The sequence below is a fragment of the Lissotriton vulgaris genome, chromosome 5 (assembly GCF_964263255.1).
Source record: "Lissotriton vulgaris chromosome 5, aLisVul1.2, whole genome shotgun sequence".
NCBI classification, from domain to species: domain Eukaryota; kingdom Metazoa; phylum Chordata; class Amphibia; order Caudata; family Salamandridae; genus Lissotriton; species Lissotriton vulgaris.
Window position 1 is genome coordinate 232,921,489 of NC_141693.1, and position 26,366 is coordinate 232,947,854.

The following is a 26,366-nucleotide window of genomic DNA, read 5'->3' on the forward strand; positions in this document are numbered from 1 at the left end:
TGCTGCACGCCCTGGAACTTCAGGTCCCACTGCAGAGCCTGCATATGCCAGCGGGCATGTGTCACATGCAGGAGGCCATGAGGCCCATCAGCCTCAGAGTCAGTCTCACTGAAATTTAGAATAGATGCTGAAACATCAGTATCATGGCTTGAATAACCTGGACGCACCGTTTGGGAGGATAGGCCCAAAATTGCACCATATCCAGAACAGCTGCGGTGAATGGAAGCATCTGAGAAGTTCGCTGAAGTCTAGAGGTGGAGAGGACAGCCTGGGGCGTTCCGCCTTCGACAGCCAGTCATCAAGATAGAGGAAGACGGGCACTGCTGACCTCTGCGGGTGAGCTGTAAACACTTCCATCACCTTGGTGAACACCTGGGGGTCGCTGGTGAAGCCAAAAGAAGCACAGCGAACAGAAAGTGCTTGTGGCTCGCCGTGAACCGCAAGTAATACCAGTCAGTAGGCAGGACGGGAATGTGGAAATATGCACCCTACATAGCCAAAGCTACCATCCAGTCTCCCGGGTCCAGGGCAAACAAGACTTGGGTGAGCGTGAGCATTTTGAGCTTCTACTTCTTGAGGAAGAAATTAAGAGAGCCCAGGTCTGGGTTAGGACAAAGGCCTCCATCCTTCTAGGGCACCGAAAAGTAGTGGGAATAGCAACCACGGCCTACCTATAACAACAGCACTCTATGTCCCCCTTGGCCAAGAGAGCAGTCACGTCCTGACGGAGCAGAGAAAGATGTTCCTCGGTCAGCCAGTCAAAAGCAGGTGGCATGGGTGGAAGGGTAGTTTTAAAGGGGCAGGAGCAGTCCCTCTGGACAATCTGTAAAACCCATTGGTCTAATGTGCTAGACCGTCAGTGGTGCAGGTGATGGTGGATCCTGCTGCACACTGGGTGCCCATGATGATAAAGGGCTTAGAGGCTGCGGCTCCCGCAAGGGTGGTGGGTGCCACGTCCTCGGGAGCGCAGAGGTTATGAAGCTTACATGCTGTAGTAGCTGGGTGGGTACAGACATGGCTGTATGCTCCTTCCGTGGCCACAAAAGGAGGGAAAGTCAAGTTGGGGTTCACAAGGGGCCATGCAACGGCCCAAGGACCTGCCCGTAGCTCTGTTATCCTTAAAGCGATACAGCGCTGAATCCGCCTTGTCTCCGAAAAGATGGGAACCATCAAAGGGCATGTCCATAATCAATGCGTGGACATCCCCAGAAAAGCCAGTCGTCTTGTTACGTCTTCAACTGGGCATGGCACTGTAAGGCCACTGTCGATTAAATCACTCTACCCAGTGAGTCAGTGGTGTCCAGTCCACAACATATGATGAACTTGGCTGCATCTCTCCCGCCAACAGCCTGGGACAGGACAACCCAGCCTCGTCTGGCTCTGTCGGCAGCGCTTGCGCAATCGTGTCCCACAGAGCGTGGGAGTATTGCCCCAAAAGGTACCTGGTGTTCACCGAACACAGTGCCAGGCTGGTGAAAGAAAACATCTTTTTCGCTATAGTGTCCAGCCTCTTGGATTGCATATCCAAGGTGCGGAAGGTAAAGCACCATGGGAGGTGGAGGCTTGGACCACCAAGCTCTCTGGGGTAGGGTGTTGCGCGAGGAATCTGGGGTCCCCTGGAATGGGATGGTGACGGTGGCCGATTGTCCTGTTCACAGGAGCAACAGGTCCTAATAAGGATGTTAGTAAGGGTTTCATTAAAGGGGAGAAGAGGTTCTGAGGGGGACACTTCCGGCTGAAGCACCTCAGTCAAGACGTTACTCTTGCCTGCCACAGAAGCAGGTTAAGGTTCAGGACATAGGCTGCCCTCCTCACTAGTATTGTGAAGACCACTCCCTCCTATGTAGCCACAGTAGGGGGAGGAAGCATGCCAGTACCTGGAGAAGTGTACAGGCCACTGGCTTCTGCCAAATCCTCACACCAGTCCACATTAGGGTCAACTGGCTCATATTCTTCAGGGCTCAGCGACCTTTTCCCAATGCTCCGCAAGTCCTAGCCCATAAGAAAAGGGATCAGGCTCCGGCCTGGAAGGCATGGCTCCAGTCAGCACCAGAGTCAGCGACGGGCGACATCCATCTGGCACTGTGTCAGAGTCAGGGATTAGAATGGAGATGGCGCCGCCACCGGCGTGGGTAGCATCAGCATCGGGACCAGCATTGGGGAAGGTAGAGGTGGCACGACAGGCGCCAGTCTGTATCCATCTGTGGATCCAAGGGGCACCACTGACACCACAGCCAGAGTTGAAGGCAGGGATCCAGCAGAGGCCCCTCCCAAACCTGCACGGACTGAAGGCGCACAAGCAGGAGCAGGCCATTGAAATATGAGCCACATGGCCTCATAAAACTCTTGAAGCTGAGCGGGGGTCGCATCAGCTCCCGGAAACTCGGGAAGTGCAGAGCTGACCCAGGCGCTGGCTCAATCGTAGAGCCATCCCTCGAATTCTGATACTGCTTCGACTCGTTGGCTGATGGATGAGGTGAAGTCGAAGACCTCTTCAAATTCTTGGTCTTCTTCTTCTGATGGGACTTACCAGAGTGGCACAAACACTTTGAGTGCGATAAAGATTTCAGGCTTCGTGACTGCTCTCGGGACTTTCCTTTTAACCAGGAACGAGAATGTTGGTACTGCACTGTTGGGTGAGTATATATACACAGATGATTAGGCTGGTACCCAGATCATTTGGGGCACTGCTGTTAATGGTAGGAATAAAAATGAGCTCAGCCTTCCTTCCCTGGTTAATGCATCAGCTGCTGGAGACTGTGTGCAGTCCTGGTGTGACAAGAACGTATTGCTCTTTCTTGGGAGGCAGGGTTTAGTACCTGGATAGCACAATTTCCTCGGCCCTCAGGATAAGTCAAGATCATGTGGCAGCTGCAATTAGTGCAGCCATTCTAAATTAAGTGTGGCTGAATCTGTCAAGGGGCATTCTGCACAATAACTTTCAGGGATATTTATTGCTTTTGCAGCTTATCAAGACCTTAAAATTCTACCACTGGCACACATTACATGTTAAATGGTTTGGAAGTACATAAGAAAAATCACTGGATTTCAGTTTCTCAGAAACAAATTAAACACTCCTGGATCAGCAGAGTAAACTACTGTTCACAGTCTCCAATTACTTGCCAATTTGACTTCATTTAAACTATGAGGATTTGCAGATGCATTGTTACCGCGCCTTGGAGTGAAGCCAGTTTTCTAACACTCTTACAAGTGGTTTGAGCTCCTCAGCTTAGTCTATTCAACTTGGGTTCACTGCTAAATATACATATAAATGACATTAGCAGGTACATTATCATGAATTAGCTAATCTTACTTTTCTTGTGCTGTGCTGTTCTTTCCTGTATTGCTGCTCTGAATGGGGCCACTCCAGTTCCAGGCCCCACCATTATCACTGGGGTGTTAGCATCTTCAGGGAATGTCATTCCTCCTTTCTTAACCCAGAGGGGCACTTTGACTTCACCTGTGTAGGAAATGGCATTCGTAAATATATGCATACTACAAGTAAGATCAGCAATAATAGCATCAAACGTCGAACCATCCAGTGGAAAAAAAACGTCTTCACCACCGCTGAACATCATGCATGCCAAACAGGTGGGTGAACAAAGAACACTCGGGTCTACAGGGTAAAACAATCTGCCTTCAGTCTAAATCGCAAACATGGAAATATTACTTACTATCATAAAGGTTCTCCAGTCTATGCGGTCATTTAATTTGTATCAGATTGGAATTTGCCAACCACTCTGACCTGTCTCTCGCTTTTAAATTCACATTGCCTCCACCAATGCTGCTCTCTGACGTGTTTGTGGATATTATGTATCACCAGCTGATAGAGGGAGAAATGTGTTAAGTGAAAAGTGCTTGCTTGGTGTGTCTGTCGGCACAAAGCAAGTATGACCATTAAGTGCATAAGCCTATGTATATAAATGCACCTTTTGCATGCACCTAACTTTGTGGAATCTGTTCAGTTACATCAAGTATGTTTGATAGTTCATAAAGCACTCTCATGTCATTGCTGTTGCTAAGAAAGAAGACTAAAATAGCAATGAAATCTAGCAGACTTAAAATAAACACACAAAAGTCTTAAGACTTTCTAAGAAAATGTGATGATTCTCATTGGGCTGCAAACTCGAGAAAGAGATACAGTACTTCTGAAAGTTCACCTAATTGCAACCTACAGGTCAGAGGCTGGAAGCCTATGGGGTAGACTCAGCCTTTCATCTGTATGATGTAAATTAAATGAGTAGTTTAAGTTACAACTGTGATTTCATGAGTTATGAAAATGCACTCCTGCCTCTTTCATCTACCAAGTCTATCATTTTTTTTAGCAATAATGATTAAATAAAATATACATTTCAAATTCGAATTCTGAATTATAAAGAAAAACAAGGTGCCACATTACCATTTTGTGGACACAGGGATGACAGCCAAGTGGAGCAGAGGCCAAGACGTGGCTTACTCAGGCGTGTCTTGTACTTGACAACTGCCAGGAGAATCTGGATTTTGTCTGGATGAACCTGAAATACCAAAATCCAAGTTATGATTCAAACACAACAAAATTAAAAAATACGCATAGAAATAATTGAAGCATTTGTCATTTTGACTATACAGTGAAAAACAAAATATGATTGTCATTTCCTTGATCAAACCAATATATTGTTTGTCAGGTAATTTGTTACTGTTAAAACTGAAGGCAACAGGCATCTTTAATTTTTATATATTGTTACAAAAAAGAGGGAGGCTCACAGAGTGAGAAACGAATTAAAATGTATTTGGTTTTCACTCTTTACAAAACAATTATTCAAACCATATCAGATATAGGTACATCTCATTTTCATCAGCTCTAGTACTGCAATTTAGCTGTGTTTTGCCAAACAATAAAAAAGATATAAAGCTGCTCTGGTGTCTTTCATCATCAATCTCCGGAAACCTGTTCATGGTCTGAGAAGCATATCAAGACCCACTTATGAGTACTTCGTTATATTTCGACACGTGCGTAAACCGCTGTTTATGCCCGGGTAACAATTACAATTTAAAAGTTGTAAACGCATCTGATAATTATCGGATGCATTAAATACCTCAAACTTCGATAAGTTTCGGCAGGTCAAACCCGCCAAAATTTAACAGAAGAAATGTGTATGGTGCGTACTGTACCATGCGGATTTTGATGCATTAAATACCAGAATATGCATGTTAGGGGTCTCAAGGCGCTTGGGGGGGGGGGGGGGGGGTGCTGCTACTGCTCGAACCTCCAGGTCTTGAGTTTCTTCCTGAAGGAGAGGTGGTCTTGGGTCAGGCGAAGGTCGGGAGGGAGGGTGTTCCAGGTCTTGGCGGCCAGGTAGGAGAAGGACCTTCCTCCTGTTGTCTCTCTTCGGATGCGGGGGACGGCGGCGAGGGCGTGGATGGTCGATCGGAGGTGGCGTTTGGAAGCGTAGAAGTTGAGGCGGTTGTTGAGGTAGCTCGGGCCTTGGTCGTGTAGGGCTTTGTGTGCGTGGGTGAGGAGACGGAAGGTGATTCTCTTGTTGACGGGGAGCCAGTGCAGGTCTCTCAGGTGTCCGGAGATGTGGCTGCTCCGGGGGATGTCGAGGATGAGTCTGGCTGAGGCGTTCTGGATCCGCTGGAGTCTCTTCTGGAGCTTGGCGGTGGTTCCGGCGTAGAGGGCGTTGCCGTAGTCCAGTCGGCTGGTGACGAGGGCCTGGGTGACAGTCTTCCTGGTCTCGGTGGGTATCCACCGGAAGATCTTCCGTAGCATGCGCAGGATGTTAAAACAGGACGCGGAGACGGTGTTGACTTGTCTGGTCATGGAGAGGGAGGAGTCCAGGGTGAAGCCCAGGTTGCGTGCGTGGTCTGTCGGTTTGGGTGCGGTGCCCAGGGCGGGGGGCCACCAGGAGTCGTCCCATGCTGAGGGCGAGGAGCCCAGGATGAGGACTTCCGTCTTGTCTGAGTTCAGTTTCAGGCGGCTGGTCGTCATCCACTCGGCTACGTCTTTCATCCCTTCGTGGAGATTGGTTCTGGCGGCGGCGGGGTCGTTGCTCAGGGAGAGGATCAGCTGGGTGTCGTCGGCGTAGGAGATGATGTTGAGGTTGTGTTGGCGTGCGATGGCCGCAAGGGGGCTCATGTAGACGTTGAAAAGGGTGGGGCTGAGCGAGGAGCCCTGAGGAACGCCGCAGATGACTTCCGTGGCTGCATATCTGAACGGAGGTAGGCGGACTCTCTGTGTCCTTCCAGCGAGGAAGGAGATGATCCACTCCAGTGCCTTCTCCTGGATTCCGGTGTTGCTGAGGCGCTGCACTAGGGTGCGGTGGCAGACAGTGTCGAACGCCGCGGAGAGGTCTAGGAGGATGAGGGCCGCTGTTTCACCGTTGTCCAGCAGGGCTCGGATGTCATCGGTGGCAGCGATGAGGGCGGTCTCGGTGCTGTGGTTGGCTCGGAAGCCAGACTGTGAGGGGTCGAGGGATCCATTCGTCTCGAGGAAGGCGGCCAGCTGCTTGTTGACGGTCTTCTCGATGACTTTGGCTGGGAACGGGAGGAGCGAGATGGGGCGGTAATTCTTGAGTTCGGTGGGGTCCGCTGTTGGTTTCTTTAGTAGAGCGCTGAGTTCGGCGTGCTTCCAGCTCTCAGGGAAGGTGGCGGTGCCGAAGGAGGAGTTGATGATGTCCCGCAGGTGGGGTGCAATTACAGCGTCGGCCTTGTTGAAGACGTGGTGGGGGCACGGGTCGGTCGGGGATCCGGAGTGGATAGAGTTCATCGTGCGGATGGTGTCTTCTGTGTTGATCTGGGTCCAGGCGCTGAGGGTGGTGGTGGGGGGCGTTGGTGCGGTCGTTGGGAGCGTTGTTTGTGGGCTGAAGCTGTTGTGTATGTCCGCGATCTTGTTGTGGAAGTAGGAGGCGAGGGAGTTGCAGAGGTCTTGCGACGGGGTGATGTCGTTGTTTCCGGCGTTGGGATTGGAGAGCTCTTTCACGATGTTGAAAAGTTCCTTGCAGTTGTGTGCGTTGTTGTCCAGCCGGTCCTTGAATGCTGTTTTCTTGGTGGCGCGGATCAGTTGATGGTGCTTCCGGGTGGCGAGCTTGAGGGTGGTCATGTTGTCCGGTGTTGGCTCCCTTCTCCAGGCTTTCTCGAGGGCTCGGCAGTTCTTCTTGGAGCTCTTGAGTTCGTCGGTGAACCATGGGGCCTTCTTGCTGCCGGGTCTGCTAGGCGGGGTCCTCAGTGGGGCGAGGTCGTCTGCGCAGTTGCTGATCCACTTTGTGAGGTTGTCGGCGGCCTGGCTGGGGTTCGCTGAGCTGGTGGGAGGGTGCTGGCTCAGGGAAGCGGCGAGCTGGTCTGCTGTGATCTTGTTCCAGTTTCTTCGAGCAACCTGTTGCTGTTGGTGGTGGATCGTGGATCTTCTGAAAGTGAAGTGGACGCAGCTGTGGTCCGTCCAGTGGAGTCCGGTGGCGTGGCTGAAGACGATGTCCTTGCTGGATGAGAAGGCAGCGTCGAGTGTGTGTCCGGCGAGGTGGGTGGGGGTGGTCACCAGCTGCTTGAGTCCGAGGTTGGCGAGGTTGTCAAGCAGGGTGGTGGTGTTGCGATCGTTGTTGTTCTCCAGGTGGAAGTTGATGTCCCGCCAGGAGGATGTAGTCAGCGGATGGAAGGGAGTGCGGGCTGATGAAGTCGGCGATGTCTTCGCTGAATTGTGTGCGTGGTCCCGGGGGTCGGTAGATGAGGGTGCCTCTGAGGGTGGTTCTGGGGTCCGTGTGGATCTGGAACTGGCCATCTGACTGTGACTGGCCTTTTCAATGAGCGCAAAGTGGTCCTGTTATTTGATAATCTGTGGGTCAAGTCATGACTTTCATCAGTGTTGCTAATGTAGTCCAGCCATTATATTATCATTGCTTTTCTGAAGGCCATTACATTTTATAAGGCAATATTCAAATGTTTGAGTCAATATTAGAGCTTTATGTGCCTAGTGCATATTGCTCTTTAATGTGTCAGTAACGTTTCTGGCATTTAAATAATTTAAAAGTGCAAATAATTTGCAGTGTGACCCAAAAGCTCAATCTTTGAAATCTAAGACCAGATTTGAATTTTTTTTAGAGATCCGAATTTCTTAATGCAATTTAACATTTCCCAAGTCCAGTTCATTATACTTAGAAAATGTGTCAATTTGTATACATATAAATACATTGCGCTACATCAGAGTTCCAGCCAAAACGTGTAGCACAACCCTCTGTAACTTTTTCAGGGCTGCATGGAAAATGATCGACAAAAGAAGAAAAATCACAATGTTAAAGTATCTCAATAAGAAACATAAAAATATTTGCAGTCACAATCCTCAATGTGAATTTTTATAGAAAAGAGTTTTTAAATTCTGGCAAAGCAAAATGGTAATAACCATAAGGCTGTTTTGTAAGGCAATAAAGGTTGTAAAACAGAGTATAAGGGACAAAAGATGACCAAGCCATGAATGCATATATGTTGCATTATTACTACTCCTAACCGTATTCATAAAAAACATACCTACCCGACTACAAAACGAGTGCTGGATGTAACACTGATGTAGCAAAAATACTTTAATTTATATGTATATTGAACTGAAACTGGGTAATGTCAAACTGTATGAATAAATTAAGATCTCATTAAGAACTGCAAATCCGGTCTTAAGTGTGAAAAATAGGGCTCTTGGGTGTCTCAACAAATTAATTAAAACAGATCAGCAGTTTACCATTGGACCAATGTGTGGTCCTGCACAACAGGTACCTTACACCCAGACTATATTCAGTTCCCACTTCAATAATATACTCAGCGGTATAGTAGGTAAACTCGGTAGATCCTACAGATACTTATTTTCTAATGTATTTTTAAGCAAGTGATTCTGAATGGACTACGAGGATTGAGAAGAAAAGTTATTTCCTTCTAACAATAGTCAATAGTTCTCTCCAGAAAGAGGTTGTGTATATCCTGAAACGGTCCTCGCTACCTCTCCTTTTGAGAATGAGATTCTTTATATTAGGTTCTTGCTCCAAAACAAAAGTTAGATGATGCCTATACTAGTATCTTCCAATGGACAGAAAGGTATGCTATGAGGTGGTATTTTTTTTCAAATACTCTGCGTCAAGACTTGTGCTTCTTTAGTGATGAGAGGATTTGTCCAATTGTGAATGTATCACGAAAGATGCACTGTGTGAGGAAGCACTAGACTAGGTTCAAGAGGGAAGTGAGCAGTGCTTAATTTGAGCTGGAGGCTGCCGATGGAAGCCCTTGGCACTCAATTTTGGGGACCAGAACTTATTTTTCCTCTTCAGCAGTGGCGGTTTTACCATATGGGTGATGGGGCGTTGGCCTACTAATAATTATTGGGGACAATTTAGCACACAAGTTTCTATCTATATTATTAAAATAATTTAAACTGCGCGATCGCACTGCGGTGCCACGTCATCAAATCACGTGGTGACAGCCTGCAATGCATTGACTGCCTCTGACTCACTGTCGGTTGCACCACTGCGCATGTGGTGTTTGATCGGCTGCCTTTCTTCAGCTACTGAAGCCTGTGGCATTTGAAAAGCAAGCACCGCTGAGTACAGTGTTTGCCTACTGCCACAGACCCCAGTGGTTGAAAAAGGAGCAACGTTTTTTTCATGCTCAATCCAATCCTGACGCTGCTCTCTTTAGAGAGCAGCTCTCCTCTGAAGAGAGCAGCGTCAGGATTGGCTAGGTACTGCTGCAGCATCATCATGTAGTACTAGTGCTGAGTTCTTGTGGTTGCCAGCAGTCTAGTGTTGCTCCGCGGGGTGGGAGCATCCAACGTGCCAATGCCCAATCACAGAAATGGCTTAGTGTTAAGCCATTCAGTGATTGGACATTCTGCAGTTGCTGGGCAAATCGGGCCGGCCCACGTCCAGTCACCCTTCAGCATCCCCCCATCTCTGCACAAGAGCACGTGTGGTGTGCAGTTGACTCGAGGACGAGGACACTGTGTAATCGTTCGTTGGAGATCAGACAACATCGAGAGTCTGGCTAGTAGTGAGTGACTGTGTGACCACTACACTGTGACGAGTCGACGCTTGGTAGCCTGGTAGGTGTGTCTACAATGTCTGTAGACTAAGTAAAGTTTAGACTATCTATCTGTAAGTATGCGGTTGCGGAATTAAAGTTTAGTTCTGCCTAATAATTTCTAGTGCTACATGAATCAGATTTATGCCTAATAAGATTTATAGCGCAGCGCTACATTTTCATTTTCATTGATGGACAAATAAGGACAACGGTGGCACAGTGCGATCGCTTGTAATTTCCCCGATAGCTAATTTCCATTATCGCACCTCGGGTAATCATTTATTTAATATCGTAACCAAGCCCCATTATTTATTAATTCTTTTCCATTTAATGCAAATGTAAATAGTTAATTCCCTAATTTGCACATGAAGTTGATAGTGGACTGGGGAAAACCGGACCGTAACTGGCATCTGGGGGGCGACCTGGCATCCCATGAACCCAGCATCATGGGGTTGCGCTTGCGCACCCCCCAAACTTGGGGAGCATTTTCTCCTTTCTAAGGGTCTTCATTCCAAAGGACACTTGAACAGCAGCTCTCTTGGGGGCCTCCACGGGCGTCAGAAGTCTGGGGGGGTGTGTTAGGGTGCAAGAGACATGGGGGACGAAAAAACCCCTCCTGCGCACTTCCACTGTTCGCAGGGCCATTGGAGCATTAAAGCGCTCCCTAAGGCTGCCCTGCTTTTGACCCGCTAACTTACCTTCAGTCAGGGTGGGGTTTAGAAGGTGGAACACATTCCTGAGTCAAGTGGAGGCCGTTTTTTTCAGGTTTGGGCCTGACAGGCTCCCCACTTAGCACGTATTGTTGGCCAGCCATTGTCACTGTCCAAGCGCCTGTTAGCACGGCCAGGAGCACGTGGACACGGCATAACCCCCTAACAAGCGCTTATGACTAATTGGAAAGAATGCCCGAGGCTGATGGTGTCAATGGACGTTGCTTTTTTTGATGTAAACATTCAACATTTGCATCTCTGGCGCCGGTTCTTTGTGATTCCGTTCACACTTCTGCCTCTGCAGTTGTAAAACAAGGGGAATGTACCCAAGCAGGTATTTGTGTGTGCACATGTGTGTGATCTTCTCTGGGTCTGCATGTGAGCTGCACATGAGCGTCTGTGTATGTGTTTGTGTGCACGAGTGTGTGTGTGTGTAGGTGTGACCTTTGGTCTGTGTGTGCGTGGCGGCATCATTGCATGTGTGCGTGTTTGTCTGTGTATGTGTGTGTTCCTGTCTGTGCGTGTTTGTGGTTGTGTCTGGGTGTTACTGTACTCATTAGTTTTTGTATGATTGTTGGTGGCTTGTGGGTCTGACAATAAACATCATTGTACATAAACGGAGGTGTCATGTGTACCCCCAAAGCACAGAATGCTGAATGCTGATGGCCCTGGTTGCACTGGGAGCGCCTACGAGCAAGAGTAGGTAGTGCTGTCAACCAGGCTTTCAGCTCTGAACTGAAGAGTAGTCATTCCCAGCACAGTGGGCCCTTGTAAATAGTTAATCCCAGCAGCTACCTATGTTATATGACACCACTTTATTAATGTAATAACTGCACTTTCACAATTGCTTTATTAACCTTCTTGCTTTCTCAAATTTGCTTGAAAATGCACCATTTGTCCACTCTTTCTTCAAATTTTTCTCGGGGGGAAATCCCCCCAAACCCTCCTTAGGGGGTTCGGCCTCGCTCGCTCGCTACGGTGCAGTATGATGATCATTTTACGCCTCACCACTTTCAAATGTCACCAGCCGCCACTGCTCTTCAGACATTGGCTGAAAGCAAAAGAGGGAAAAGACAGATGGAAAAGTAGGCGGAAGAGAAAGACAGAAAAACCATGACAAAGGGAGAAAGCATGGACCTACAAGACTGAGATAAAGGGCCACAGAATGTCTGGCAGTGAATTAAAGAGCCCTGAGGTGGTTTTAAGACTACATGGATTTGGTATTCGACACACTGACATTTAACAGCACCAGCCACAGGCTTCTGAGCAGAACTTTGGACACTGGTACTCTTTGGATGTATGGGCTTCTCTGGTGAGGATCATCACTACTATATACAAGAGGATTTCATCTTCATGGGTGGTGCAGACCCTTTTCCCTTACAGAGAAAGGGGTTGCAACCAAATTTGTCCGTACACCCCGCCCTGCGAATGTCCACAGCCACATTCACAGAATACAACTGTCCTTCACGGACCTCCGATCTGAAAATAGATACCATTCCCACTCAGGAGCCTGTATCCAATCAATAGTCAGCAGCAGCAAAAGCAGACGCAACCCACTGATACATCTCATTGCAACTCACTTCGAGATCTCATTTTACTTCTCCTTTTTCTAACCAATCACAATGTGCTGCAAGGGAAATATTGTCAATTGTAAGTAAGGCTCCCAGTTTTCCATTTTTACTGATTTTTACAGATAAATACAGACAGAAAGCAATGCGTTTCCTGTCTGTATTTATTTTTAAAAGCGGAAAAATAATGAAAATTGTATTCTTCTGAGAGACTGTCCATGCTGCGTTTCATGAATTACAGGCAAAAGCTGAGCAGATTGACAGCATAGGGAGTTAAAAAAAGAGGATGAGATTTCTTTAAATACAGGCATATGTTAACATATATTTGTAGTATAACTCTAAAATTTACCAGTGGGTGTGGTGTTTTGTTATATGTGACTTCACAATGTGCTAAAACGTGACAAGCATCCATGCATGAGTGCACGCTTAAGAGTAAAATAAGTGTGGAAATATACAACTTTTTTACACTATTTATTATCAAAACACAAAATAAATATGGATAAATACCAATAAGATGGCCCAATAATAAATATGGATAAACACGGAAGCAAATGTTTCAAAAAATCAATACCATAAAACTGGGAGCCCTAGTTGTAAGACATTTGCAACTCCAAAGGCATCATTATTACAATGTGTCTTTGAGTTCTTGAGGTCTACAGTTTTGTGGTTTGCAGCCTTTACAAAAGCAAAAACCTTTTAGTCCATCAAGCCCCATATTTTTTAGATATTACTTTAGAACCAAACAACCAAGGATCCCAGTGAGTTTGAAGTTATAAATAGGTTCTACATACAGAGCCTAGCTACCCAAACAAATGCATGAAGAAATTCCATGTGAAAATCATTTTTGTAAGCTACCAGCTACCATTATTGTAAGCTAACTGGTCTTGAGGGTCTTCGTGAAGGTGTTCAGGGAGAAGGGCTCATTTGATATCTGCCAGTAGGTCATTCCATGTCTTGGCTGCAACGTGGGAGAAGGATCTCCCATCTGCTCTGTTGATGCTCGGGGTTTCAGCCAGTGCGAGGTTGGAAGATCGTAGGTTTCTTTTAGGTACGTGGAAGTTGATTCTGTTGTTGAGGTATTTGGGTCCATTGTTGTGTAGGCACTTGTAGGCTTGAGTGAGGATTTTGAATGTGACTCTCTTCTCCAGAGGGAGCCAGTGCAGTCTACATAGGTGCTGGGTGATGTTTTTGTGCTGGGGGATGCCGAGGACGAGTCTGGCGGTGGTGTTCTGAATAGTCTGGAGTAGGGACTTGTTGATGCCGGCGTAGAGTGCATTTCCGTAGCCCAGTCTGTTGGTGATGAGTGAGTGGGTGACTGTTTTCCCTGACTCGTGGGGGATCCACTTGAAGGTCTTGAGGAGGATGCAGGTGATGTTGAAGCAGCTGGATGTGACTGCGCTGACCTGGTGGTTCATGGTGAGTCGAGTATGATGTCGATGTTCGTAGCGTGGTCTGAGGGGGTAGGTGGGTTTCCGAGAGCTGTCGGCCACCATGTGTTGTCCCATGCTGAAGGGGTGGTACCGAGGCCGAGGACTTCCGTTTTTTCAGCGTTGATCTTCAGGCAGCTGTTGGTCATCTAGACTACGACGTCTTGCATTCCTTCTTGGAAGGTAAGTTTGGCGGTGGTAGGTTCTTTAGTGAGGGAGAGGATGAGTTGGGTGCCGATAGCGTAAGATACAATGTTGAGGTTGTGTTCTCGGACGATGGCTGCGAGGGGAGCCATGTAGATGTTGAAGAGTCTCGGCCTCAGTGATGATCCCTGTGGGACTCCGCAGGTGATTGTCATTGGGTCGGAGAGGAAGGGTGGTAGTCTGATCCTTTGGCTTCTTCCGGTGAGGAATGATCACATCCAGTACAGGGCTGTTTCTTTTATGCCTGCGTCGTGTAGTCTGCTGACTAGTGTGCAGGGGGAGACGTGTTGAAGGCCGCTGATAGGTCAAGTAGGATGAGGGCTGCAGAATGGCCTTGGTCCAGGAGAGTGCGGATGTCGTCTGTGGCGGCAAGTAAGGCGGCCTCTGTGCTATGGTTGCTTCCTAGTCCGGATTGGGACTGGTCGAGGGCAACGTTCTCTTCGATGAAGCGTGTCAATTCCCTGTTGACTGTTTTCTCTGCGACTTTGGCTGCGAAGGAGAGGGGCGAGATGGGCCGATAGTTCGTGAGGTCGGCAGGGTCAGCTGTGGGCTTCTTGAGCAGGGGTCTGACTTCTGCGCACTTCCAGTCGTCTAGGAAGGTTCCTATTTTGAAGGTGGTATTGATGGTGCGTTGTAGTTCAGGTGCGATGGTGGCCGTGGCTCTGTGGTAGATGTGAGGGGGCAGGGGTCGGTGGGGGTTCCCGAGTGTATGTCTTTCATGGTCGAGGCGGTGTCTTAGCCATGATCGGTATCCAGTTGGAGATGGTGGGCCGGCTGGAGTCTCTTGGGGGTAGAGGGCCGTCTGTGGCGCCTGGCGGGTGGTCGAAAAAGTTATTGTAGTGTTTTTTTATTTTGAGGTGGAGGTAGGTTTCAAGCTTGTCGTAGAGGTCTTGGGATGGGGTGATGTCTGTGGCATGGCTGTGTGGGTTGGTGAATTCTTGAATGACGCTGAAAAGTTCCTTGGAGTTGGTGAGGATTTTGTTGTGGATGAAGTTCCTCTTGGTGGCTCTGATTTGGTCGTGGTAGTCCTTCATGGCGTCCTTGTAGGTGGTGTGGTTTTTGGGTGTCTTGGTGTTTCTCCAGTTCTTCTCCAGGCGTCTGCAGGTGTGCCTGGTTTCTTGGAGAGTGGTGGTGAACCAGGCGGCTTTCCTGGGGCGTTGTATGTTGAGGTTGTGCAGCTGAGCAAGCTTGTTTGCTCAGTCGGAGATCCAGGTGTGTAGTTCTCTGGCTGCTTTGTTTGCGTCGGGTGCCCAGGTGCGGTTGTGTCGGGTGAGGGTGGAGTCCAGTTGTTCGTTGGTAACCTTGCTCCAGTTCCTTCATGATGAGTGTGGGGCTGGTTTCGGTATCTTGGGTTTGCCGACTGCGAAGTGTTCGCAGTGGTGGTCGTCCATGGTGGTTGCGTTGTGTGGCTGAAATGGACGTTGTTTCCTGCCGCGAAGATGGGGTCGAGGGTGTGTCCTGCTCTGTGTGTTGGTGTGTTGACGAGTTGTTTCAGTCCGATGCTGGCGATGTAGTCACGAAGGATGGTGGAGTTGGGGTCACAGGGGTCGTCGCGGTGGAAGTCCAGGTCTACAATGAGTATGTAAAAACTCAAAACAGATGGCCCCTTTTATTGGCCATGGTGTCATTAGGTTTGTTAATCAATCATTAAGCTACAGGATAGTACCTGATGACATTAAAAAAAATCTGTCATCACCTCACTATTGAAAAAAAGTGTCATTAGACTCTGAGAATTCAAAAAGTTAGTAGCCCATAACTGGATTATCGTGGCTTTCTAAATGTTCGGAGATAGCTGTAGTATCCAAATTCTTGATAATTTCTTGCCAATTTTCGAATACTAATCAGTGACCAGTCGTTGCTACTGTCCACAGCAGGGAACCAGCAGATATGGGACAATGTCTGTCCTCAAATGCACTGATCTTAATCCGCATTCAATGCTGCTGATCCTGTGGGAGAGAGTGACCCTAAAATCTGACACCTCAAAATATACCTCAATAGAACGTCCATGGGTGGATGGATCAGAGATGGTGTTAAACCTCAATTAATTGAGGCAATGTGTCCTAAAATAAGGTGCAAAACAGTATATCAAAAATAATGTCAATTAATAAAGTATAGACTCAATAAGTAGTTTATTACACATATTCAAAGGGTACAATACAGAAATTGTACAGCGCACGTGCAAAACGTCTTTGCCATAAAGACTCTCAGTAATAAAGCAATACAGAATTATTGGAAAAAAAAGTAATATTTTAAGCCCCAAATCAGCAGCAAAATTAATAAGAAATCAGACTGCATCCTTAGTAGCACCCAAAAGATTCTGGCTCACCTCCTAACTTGAGCCTAACATAGAACGTGCAGATTCATCATGGTGTGAACAAAACAATATATTTACAGCAAAGCAAAACACAGAATTTAAAAGCGTCATACAGAGGTAAGACAGTAAGTACTAACTCAATACTGAATATTAGTTCAGCCCCCCTCTACGCCAATTTCATCCAGAGATGTCTGAATTAACTAGTTGAAAAACAACAGTGAACCATTGTGAATGAATGAAATACAGCAAGCAGGTGGAATAAACCTTGAGGAAAATTACATCACTGAGCCCATGCTAGAAATTCTTTATTTGGAAATAAATAAACATGACTTGCTAGACTACGTGCAGCAGAAATAAAAAACAGTGAATGTAACGCAATGAGACATCCATTTTGAACAAGATAGCGTTGCGGCTAGCTAAGGTCTACTTAGCAAAAGCCGAGAAAATGCACCTTAACAGGTGATATCAAAATTGTTTCAAAGGCAATATCATCATATAGGTGTACACATGTAAATTATATGTAGATCACTGTTCTACATGTTGTTAACAATGAACAATTCCATTAATGCAGGAAAACTCAACCACCATATCCATCCAGAAGAATTCACGGTTTCAATTTTGGCTTGCTTGGTTTAAAATGATCGCCACTACCCATATAGTTCACGAATCCTGTCTTCAAAATCCTTATCGCAAAGATCTTACTAGATCACTCAAATGTGACAGACACACAAAGTTATGTCCATGTCAATGAATTTCATGATGATTTTGGAGTGCCAAAGTCTGGACTAGGATAAATTCCCATTTAGATGAACAACAGTAGTAAGAAATTCGACTTGTGCCAAGACTGAAGTATTCTTGATGGGCATAATATCTACATAAAGAAGATTGAGACTCTTCTGCATCTCCTGAATTGTTGGACCTTCCATTAGATTTTTTCAAACAGGCAAAAACCATGGGGTTATACTGGATCCAGATTTAATGAGTGCCAACTTTGGCTCTGTGCTTCAATCAAATTATTTTCTGTTTGAAACAGCGTAAGTTATCAATCACTTTCAAGGACATGATTCACCTGCTGTAAGTGTTGTGGCACTTACAAACTATACGCCTGATTATCCAATACTCTTTTAGGAGGCATATCCCTATATCAAACTGCTCACTCTTACGGTGTGCAGAATGTTGCTGCTCATCTGGTTCTAGGTTCCAAGAATTTCAAGAGCATCTCGAGAGGATTAAAATTGTGACATCAGTTACCGGTCCATAAATGGATCATATTAAACACCATCTGTTTTTAACTTAAAAATATATGAAGTAACATGCCTCTTCCTACCTCAGGATGCACTGTCCTGTCCGATCAGTGAGATTATCAAAGATGGAGATCTTAATGGTCCTAAATACTCACTCACGTTGGAAGGGAATTGATATGTTACCGGCATGGAATGTCTTGTCATCCAAAGAAAAAAGGAAACCCACCCTTATGAGCTTTACAAAAGCAGTAAGCAGCCTCTTTAGTCCTTGGCTATTATGGCACCTAGAGACCGTTGAATGCGTAGAGCGTGCTATAAAATTGTACTAAATAAATAAAATCCATAAAGAAAATAAAGAAACATTTGTATTTCGGAGTAATTCCTTAGAAGATTAAAGACATCTGGGATCTGTACAGATTGCATCTACAATATGATCAGATTAGGCTCTTGTGATTAGTATACATTCTTTGCAACAGCAAAGCTGAAGAGACTGTTAGTGGCAAGGGTTTTCTTGGCATTGAAGGAAATAGGGGGAAGTCAGAGCTAATGGCATGTGGGAGAACAACATTGGTGCCTCTGATATCTATGTCAAGGATTTCAACACATGATTTCTCTGCATTAATGGTGTTACTAAAGGCTTCGGCATCAAGACCTATAAAAGATATTTCAATTTGTTTCCAATGGCATTAAGGGACTGATTTAGAGTATGGCGGCCGGGTACTCACAAGCAAACTTCCGCCCGATAACAAATGCCATTTTTATATAATGCACTTGTAATAAGGGGGACGGGATATCAGTCACGTTTGTAAGGAGCAACCCATCCACCAATTTCTAAATCAAGTCCAAAGACTGATTTTTTTGAAGCAGCTAATGTACAGAACATCCCATCTTGCAAATGCTTTTTCATGAGTACCTGTTTTGATGTAAGTAAAGTGTAATACACTGAATAAATAGGCAACCACATAAACAAATAAAATACTAATGCCTACTAATGCCTAGTACTAAATAGGAGATAGCACAAACATTTTTTCAAAAGGGAGAAAAATGTTTAAAGTGCAAATACTGGACGTCCAAAAAACTAACATTATACCACAATAGTTGGAAAAAGTTATTCCAAAAGGAAATCTGTGGGCCTCAAAAAAATGGAAGCGTCTTGAGATGATGGATAAAAAAAGTACGAAATCCACTTATGCCTAGGGTAGAAGATTAATAAACTTGGCATTTTCAAATTAATTATTCTGATCAGTGATCCTTGTTTGCAGAATACCCACTAAAGAAAATCAAAAAATGTCTATGGATAAAGAAAACAGTAAATGAATAACCTAACAGAATTTGACTCTGTACAAGAACTGTGTACAGGAACCCTGTCATTATTTCATTAAGAAGGAAAAAGTTTTACAGGCCTTTCCATTTCGTCTGGAAAAGGGACAGACTCAAAAAGGCCTACTACTGACTTAAATGTCAGACTGATGTAAACACATTGATTCATCAGCAGTAACAGTACCTTCCAGAACTCTTACCAGTAAAGAGGAAGCAATAGAAAATGAGCGTGGCCGGATCCGTGGAATCAGGTCCAATAGGTAATCTGGAGGAATGCAGCACGTGGTGTGAGGAAAATCGAGAAGGACCTAGGAAAAACAGAAATACAAATCAAAGAGAGATTATTTTTGTCACCTCGTCTGAATGTGTATACCCCATTTGTATTTATGTGATAGAGTTTTGCCATAAGTGGACGGCACAGGAAATTAAGCCAATGGGATTAAGCAGTGAGGTTATGCATGCGCATGACATCCTACCAAAATTTCCAGGCTCTGCTCATTCCTAACAATATACAACCTGGACTACGACTCAGGCATGTGTGAATGTATGCATGTGTTGGTATTCATAGAGCGCAAACCTAGCTTGAGAGCAACAAAGCACTGAACAGCAGGCAGGGGCAGACTGAGGCTACTGGACCAGGCTACTGGAGCTGGGGATGTTGGCCTCTCGGGCCCTACGCTCCATCCTATTATAGTTCTGCAAACTGGGCTAAGTACATCCTTCCCACACTTGCCACTAGGGTGAACAATAAAAGGCTTTTCAGGGAGGTCATGTGGTACCCCCCTTCTTTAGGCAATTACAATTTGGAACTGGAAGAAAGTGGGGTGGTTTGGATCCCACTTTTATATTTATTTACCAGACAAGGGATGAGGATCCACTGTCTTAGGTTTTAGAACCAGTGTGGGCAGTTCTCTTTCAAATGTCAGTTTCTAGCAGTAGGCCAGACACAGTATTTGTGCAAGGTGATGGCTCTCACAGGAGGTAGCAAAGAAGCTGGCTCAAAACAGGAGTACCCAAATGAAGGACACAATAACGTGTGAGATCTCGGCATCTGAATGACATAAGCCTTTCTCAAGCACTAATCGGGGACAGACTAAAGGCAGGCCTGCTAAGAAAACGTTCTCACTATGAACAAAATAAATGGCTATCCCACCCCTAATCGATGCCATCTACCAAATGGATGTGCTCCAGAAGACCTAATCAGCACCCTTTTGCTAACAAGGACCTTTTTTAATTTCTAAGGGTAGCCCTGTTTCCGTACTTCTCAATTCGGTGTCTGGATCAATCACCTATGTTCCCTGTAAGTTGTGCGCATGTGCACCATTCTTTCTCCAAGTGCCCAAAATCATTTTGGGAGCACGCAGGCCGATCTAAAACTATGAAAGAAACGTAAGTATTAAAACTAGTGTTCCTCATGCTGCGTTGCATTGCTCGGAAAAGCACTGAACTCAACATGACAAGGAGACAGAGACGGGCTTGTAATCAGAGTCACTCAGGGGGATTTGCGAGAGTTGAAAGCAGGGGGTTCTTTTCAGCGCCATCTGCTTCACACTTAGTCTCAGAAGTATGGGGCCAATAAGTGAACTGTGCAAGGACTGGAACAGCCAGCAAATGCTCCCTGCTCTGCAGTTTGTTTGTAGAAAAAACTCTTACTTTTCAGTTGATAAGAGCTGATGAGAACCATGATGACTAGCTAACTGGCTGCTTTATGGAAAAGTAAGAAATTCAATGTTGGAAACTTAACGTCACGGAAAAGAGTGGCTCTCAACTTTACTTACACCCAAACGGTAGGTGGTGAGGCCAGCAGGACACATGAACCCAGGCTGAGTCTTTTTCAGACATCCTGCTGCACTGCATAAATAGTGCAGCTACTGTGTTTAGGTTTCGCTGGGGGGCGGAGCCGTTAGGCTCCTCCTCCAGAGAAATCTATTGAGTACAGTAAGCACTCTGGAACACGCCCCCCGTCCCATTTGCTAGCTCCATAAATGGAGCCTAGCCATTGGACGAGGGGCCTGTCCATCAATGCCGGACCAGACACGGGGGCGTTCCCGAGATTCTTTGGCTTTGGCGACGTCACGCGACGCCGGGAACGCCCCCGAGTCTGGTCCGGCCGGGCCGTGCTTGCTGCTGTCCTGCCTTGTGTCCCTCCTCCCGCTGTCCCCACGTTTCCCGCCTCCCTCCCGACGTCCGTGTCCTTTCCCGCCCCCCTCGTCCTCTCCCGCCCGCCCCCCTCGTCCTCTCCCGCCCCCCCCGTGTCCTCACAAATAGTGGTATCCCGTCCCGCCCGGGGGTCAACCGGCAGCTGCTCGGCACCTTGGCCGAGGCACGAAGGGGCTGCGACCGCATTGGTGGCTTTTCGGAGGCTCGTCGGCAGAGGCGCGCTCTGATTGGCCGCTGCAGTGGGCCTGTCCCCGTGAGCTGCGCCGCCGTTGGTTGGAGCCTCGCCGCGTCATCAGGATCTGCCCCGGGAGCCGCGCTGTGAGTGGCTGACTCCGGGGGAACCCTCGACGTCAGCGGAGGCCAGTGGGAGCTGCGACGGGGGCCGTGCCTGCGAGGGTGAGTCTTCGGCCCAGAAGCTGGGGGAGATCGCCTTCCACCCCGCACCCGCTGAAGAGATAGGGCTAATTTTCTCACGTGGGCCATGTGACCATTTACCAACAGGTAGACCACTCGGGAAGGTGTGGCCTATCTGCCTTTTTAAATCGGCAGTTCACTATCGGCGTATCTCTTTGTGAGAAGACGGGGCTAGGCTAGAGCTAGCACAATCTGCATTCGTTTGTACTCGCCCCCGTAACACCCCTTGTGTCCTCTCCCGCCCCCTCCCGCCGTCCGCCACTGCTTTAAATCAGCCCCCGCCTGCCTGCCTAAGGAGAAGGGCCGCTGCGCTGCCCGCAGCGACCCGCTTCGGTGCCCACCCAGGCATTTGCCCGATAACATCAGCCCCCGCCTGCCTGCCTAAGGAGAAGGGCCGCTGCGCTGCCCGCAGCGACCCGGAAGTGGTTGGCCGGAAGTGCCCGCCCCCGCAGCCCGGGGGGAAGAAAGAAGAAGCCTGGCAGCCGGTTTGCAGGGCTCCCCTGCCGCGCCCACACACCATCCCTCTGGAGGCAGGCCCCGGGCAGGGTGTCATGGAGCGGCTTGCTCCTGAGAACGCCTGCTTCACTGTTTGCACCCCACCCCAGCCTCGCCCTCCGTTTGCACCTGTCGTGCCAACACTCCGCACCATGGCACCCGACAACAGTCCCGGCCTCCTGATGGAATGCCTCTTGGCGCAGGGTTGCGCCTGTCCCTGACGCCCAGCGTGTCCCTGGAGCCAGGGCGTCGGGAGCCTGTCAGCTGCCTGGCACCAACCAGTGGAGGCCGAGACAGGTAAGAGCCGATACCTCCAGCGCCGACAGAGCGGGCATCGCTCCGGATATATTCATATTTTAAATGGCGCCCACCGCAGGCTGAATGTTGATATGCTGCTCCCTTTATCGTGGGTGCTACTATCAAGCAAATAAGATCCGCTATTGGTTGAAACGTGACTGACAGATCTCTGCACCCTGCACTGTACCCACCAGGCTATCTCGCCTGCTTCACTGTTTGCACCCCACCCCAGCCTCGCCCTCCGTTTGCACCTGTCGTGCCAACACTCCGCACCATGGCACCCGACAACAGTCCCGGCCTCCTGATGGAATGCCTCTTGGCGCAGGGCTGCGCCTGTCCCTGACGCCCAGCGTGTCCCTGGAGCCAGGGCGTCGGGAGCCTGTCAGCTGCCTGGCACCAACCAGTGGAGGCCGAGACAGGTAAGAGCCGATACCTCCAGCGCCGACAGAGCGGGCATCGCTCCGGATATATTCATATTTTAAATGGCGCCCACCGCAGGCTGAATGTTGATATGCTGCTCCCTTTATCGTGGGTGCTACTATCAAGCAAATAAGATCCGCTATTGGTTGAAACGTGACTGACAGATCTCTGCACCCTGCACTGTACCCACCAGGCTATCTCTCTGCGTTGATTTTGGCCGAGAGATATGCTTGTTTCTGATTCATTAAGTCATGCAGTGTTGCTCATAAAATGCTTCTGGTGAGCGATATCTGGAAATGTCTGTCGAAGTTGCACCGTGACGCAGGTATTTTAAGTACTTTGGTCTCGGAGGAATGTTGGTTTGCCCTCAGGGGGCAATTTCGTAAAACCTCAAAGTACTAATGGCTCGGATCTCGAGCTCATATCGGTGCTATTAAGCATCGCATCCTTTCACCTGACAACAGAGAGGCCGGTTGGCTTTTTGTGTAAATAACGAAGCTGCATAATGGATCATGGCTAGAAAGTTGTGTTAATTTTGCCTTGAAAGATGGACACTGAAACACGACTTCGTCCACACCAGCGACGCACACCGAACCGGCCTTGAGGTGGAGTCAGACTCCGCGCTCTTTCAATCGTTGCCCTCTCTGCTGAGACTGCAGCAAGGGTGCCACTGTGGAACAGTTGCCATTGTTTTTTTTTTGTAAAAATAGGACACCGTTCTGTATTGTACTGTGGCATCTGTCCAGTGCTCGCCACACTCCTAAATCAGGCCAAGGGACTGTCTGAGACAGAAACTTGCTGTACATTGTACAGTGAGCATATGTTGGCAGGCGCACTACGTTCAACCCCCCCCCCCCCCATCGTGTGCGCCAGCCCCGGCTGACTCAGCTTCCCGGGCACACACACAGCTGCACTGCACCCGAGTACTTCACAGGTCTTTAAAAGACCATTTGCTTGTTCATTAGGCTGTGTTGTTTTTTCACCCCTTCTTAGAGCCCCTGTATCTCTTCTCTACCTACTGCTGGAAGAATTACACCCTCCCCCCGATTATTTTCTTACCCCCCGACCCCCCCCCCCCCAAATTTGGCTCTAGTTGCGCCTCTGGATGTTGGCAACGTGAGGTGAAAAGTGCAATGTTCTCCGCTAGTCAGCCGAGACACAAAGCAGACACCCAATTTTAGCAACTTCTTTTTAATCCCCGGTTCTTGTTGTGCGTCTAAAATTCTGGAAAAGCTGGAGGATTTCCAAAGCAATGCAAGCCTTTCACTGGCGCACGCTGGAGGCTGTGTTACAGGTGAAAAACCATGGCACCCTTCCGTGGTTGGCCGGAAGTGCCCGCCCCCGCAGCCCGGGGGGAAGAAAGAAGAAGCCTGGCAGCCGGTTTGCAGGGCTCCCGTGATGCGAGGGAGCCCTGCTGCATCTAGGAGAGCCCAGGAGGAGAGGAACCCCGCCCGCGGCCCCAAAACGACCGCCGGAGGAGTGCTGCAGGGAGCAAGGCTCCCGTGTGAGGAGGTTAGCCCCGCCCGCCAGAAGACAGCCGGTGAGTGCGGGTGCTTTCAAAGAGAGGGGGGGGGGGGCTGTACTTGTAAATGCTTGTTTATTCCTGCCCCCAAATCCACCCACTTGCCCTCCCCACATCCGCCGTTCAATAGCAGCCGCCACTATCAGTACCCTATACACATATCAGGCTACGAGTAAAGAATCATTATGTTCGTTTTGTATTTAGAGCATCCTTCAAAGACAGCGGACTTTAAAAATCTTGTGCAGTATCAGAACACATGTTGAATCAGTGCAGACAGGTAACTAGTCCCGCGTGGGAAGATGGGTTCCTTGACTTAAACGTATTCCTCTGTGATGCAACCACAGGAACATGCTCTTTAATTGGGTGAAATAATACAGAGTTTGAGCCCCTGCTGCACCCTGTGTGTTTGGGACTGACAGATGTATGGACCCATCAAGGGGAAGAAGAGATATTCACAATAAACCAGTCCACATTCTACCCTGTCCTGCTGACGTGCATAGCTAACCACGGCGACTGCCATTGATTGCGACACAGATGTGCACGTCTAAGTAAACTGTGATGTCTCACTGGCCCTTGGCATTGTCTGCTTTCTCAACACTAGAATGCACAGGTGTGCATGTAACAAAAGGTACATTTGACACGTGCTGGATGTATCCAGTGAGCGCATAGACTTATTTTGTTTCTTTCTGTTTATTGCGCATTTTCTAGTATTTTTCTTGCATTTGTTTTACGAAGCCTTGGAGTTGTCACTGGTGTACTGTGGACGATGTTAAATGATACCATTTTTGTTTCAATTTCACTGTTGGTTAAATTTCTTTTTGTGTAATTAATGTTTGTAAGCGAAGGAGGCAAAAGACCATGCAGAATATTGTACCTCTACCTTTAAAAAAAATGTTTCATGCTGCCTGGTGAAGAGATACAGTGGAAGATATGGAAGAATGTATTTGTGCACTATGCGCCTGTGTGTGGTACTGCTCTTTCTGTTGAACAGAAGAATTCCCTTCTTTTACATTGGCTAGGCCCAGAAGGGCAAGAGATCTTTTAATACTTGCCTACCCTGACAGCGGATCAAGCAGGGGAGTTGAATGATTTTGAGATATGTTTTAAAAAACATGATCTGCATTCTTTGCCCAAGACTTCAACGTTTCTCGAAAGATATTATTTTGGCGGGAGCATGCAGAGAAAAAGGGGAGAATGTTGAAGAGTAGATAACTGTTTTGAGAAAACTTGCTTCTATGTGTAATTTGGAGTGGAATTGAGATGAGCATTTGAGGGACCAATTTATGTTGGGATGCAGCATTGAAAAAGCAAAAGAGGTTTGCTGGCAGAAGGGCAATCCTTCTTTGTCAGAGGCTCTAACAATTGCTAAAACATGCAAATATAGTCGGAGGAACTTAAAAAGGGAGATGTTTGAAGTAGCAAAGATGAGGAGGTACATGTTGGGCAAACCTATAAGAAAGGGAAGGAAAGTGACTTACAACAGAGCAAAGGCTAATAAGCTTAAGGGTGATTAGAAATTCTAGGGAACATATAGATGCGGCGAGTATGGTCATGTGGCCATTAACAAAGATTGTATTGGGTGGAAGGCCAAGTGCAAAAAGTGTGGACAGAAGGGTCATGTATCGAAATGTTGTAGAAGTGGCAATATTAAAAAATAGGTCTAGGAAGCTCTGTACAATGCAGAGAGTGATGATGGCAAAGAGGACAACATTGTTTTACAAGGTATGGATGTTGAGGATGATGGTCCTTTCGAGTCAGTTTGCATAGATTGAGCAGTCATTTGCAGTCTCTGTGACACAGGAGCCAAGATTACCCTTATCCCGACTGAAGTATTTCTTAGGAGTTTGAAAGATCAGGTGGTGCTACACAAACCTGACATTTGCCAAATAGGTTATGGGGCTGTGAGAGCTGTGTGGGCTGTGTGGGCTGTGTGGGCTGTGTGGGCTGTGTGGGCTGTGTGGGCTGTGTGGGCTGTGAGAGCTGTGTGGGCTGTGAGAGCTGTGTGGGCTGTGAGAGCTGTGAGAGCTGTGTGGGCTGTGAGAGCTGTGTGGGCTGTGAGGGCTGTGAGAGCTGTGTGGGCTGTGAGAGCTGTGTGGGCTGTGAGAGCTGTGTGGGCTGTGAGAGCTGTGTGGGCTGTGAGAGCTGTGAGAGCTGTGTGGGCTGTGAGAGCTGTGAGGGCTGTGAGAGCTGTGAGGGCTGTGAGAGCTGTGAGAGCTGTGTGGGCTGTGAGGGCTGTGTGGGCTGT

The 26,366-nt window shown here is 47.8% G+C and overlaps 1 protein-coding gene across 1 annotated transcript in view; it reads right to left on the minus strand.

The window, feature by feature from the left end:
* NDOR1 (NADPH dependent diflavin oxidoreductase 1) overlaps positions 1-26,366 on the minus strand; it is a 232,370-nt gene that overhangs the window by 23,592 nt on the left and 182,412 nt on the right. The window contains exons 10-12 of the mRNA XM_086921240.1: positions 19,014-19,121; positions 4,400-4,514; positions 3,314-3,460 (exon numbers count right to left, since the gene is read on the minus strand). Coding sequence (XP_086777366.1) covers positions 3,314-3,460; positions 4,400-4,514; positions 19,014-19,121 — 370 coding nt within the window. The remainder of the gene's footprint in view (positions 1-3,313; positions 3,461-4,399; positions 4,515-19,013; positions 19,122-26,366) is intronic.